The sequence below is a fragment of the Penaeus monodon genome, chromosome 30 (assembly GCF_015228065.2).
Source record: "Penaeus monodon isolate SGIC_2016 chromosome 30, NSTDA_Pmon_1, whole genome shotgun sequence".
Classification (NCBI taxonomy): Eukaryota; Metazoa; Arthropoda; class Malacostraca; order Decapoda; family Penaeidae; genus Penaeus; species Penaeus monodon.
The window spans coordinates 6,244,185-6,244,566 of NC_051415.1; the positions used below are offsets into that span (position 1 = coordinate 6,244,185).

General features: G+C 54.2%; 1 protein-coding gene across 1 annotated transcript in view; it reads right to left on the bottom strand.

Moving 5' to 3' along the window:
- Positions 1-382, bottom strand: part of LOC119592334 — a gene marked incomplete in the record, with an annotated part of 163,568 nt that overhangs the window by 99,203 nt on the left and 63,983 nt on the right. The window contains 1 exon segment of the mRNA XM_037941161.1: positions 1-222. Within this exon segment, the coding sequence (XP_037797089.1) occupies positions 1-222 (222 nt within the window).

The following is a 382-nucleotide window of genomic DNA, read 5'->3' on the forward strand; positions in this document are numbered from 1 at the left end:
GTATGGTTTCTCCCGTTCTCGCTGTCTCCGAGGCTCCGTCGGTCGCAGTCGATGGGAAGTAAGTAGCTATGTCCTGACTGGTTGCTGCTTCAGTACTTTCGGTGGGTGTGAGGAGCACGGGGTCTCCGCTCGCTACACCGAGGAGGAGTAGCGTATGCGCCGATAACACGAGTAAGATCATTGTCCTTGGTTCCTCCCGGCGACCCCGCTGTCCGCCGCTACCTGGTGAGGGAGAGAGAGAAATGGGATTCATTTCGGGATGAGGGAGCGGGAGGCACTTTGCTAAATGTACGAGTAGGAAAAGTTGGCCAACATGGCGAGGAGTTGAATTATAGTCTTTCTTTTGGGGGACATTGTGTACGTGCATGTGTGTGATGATGCT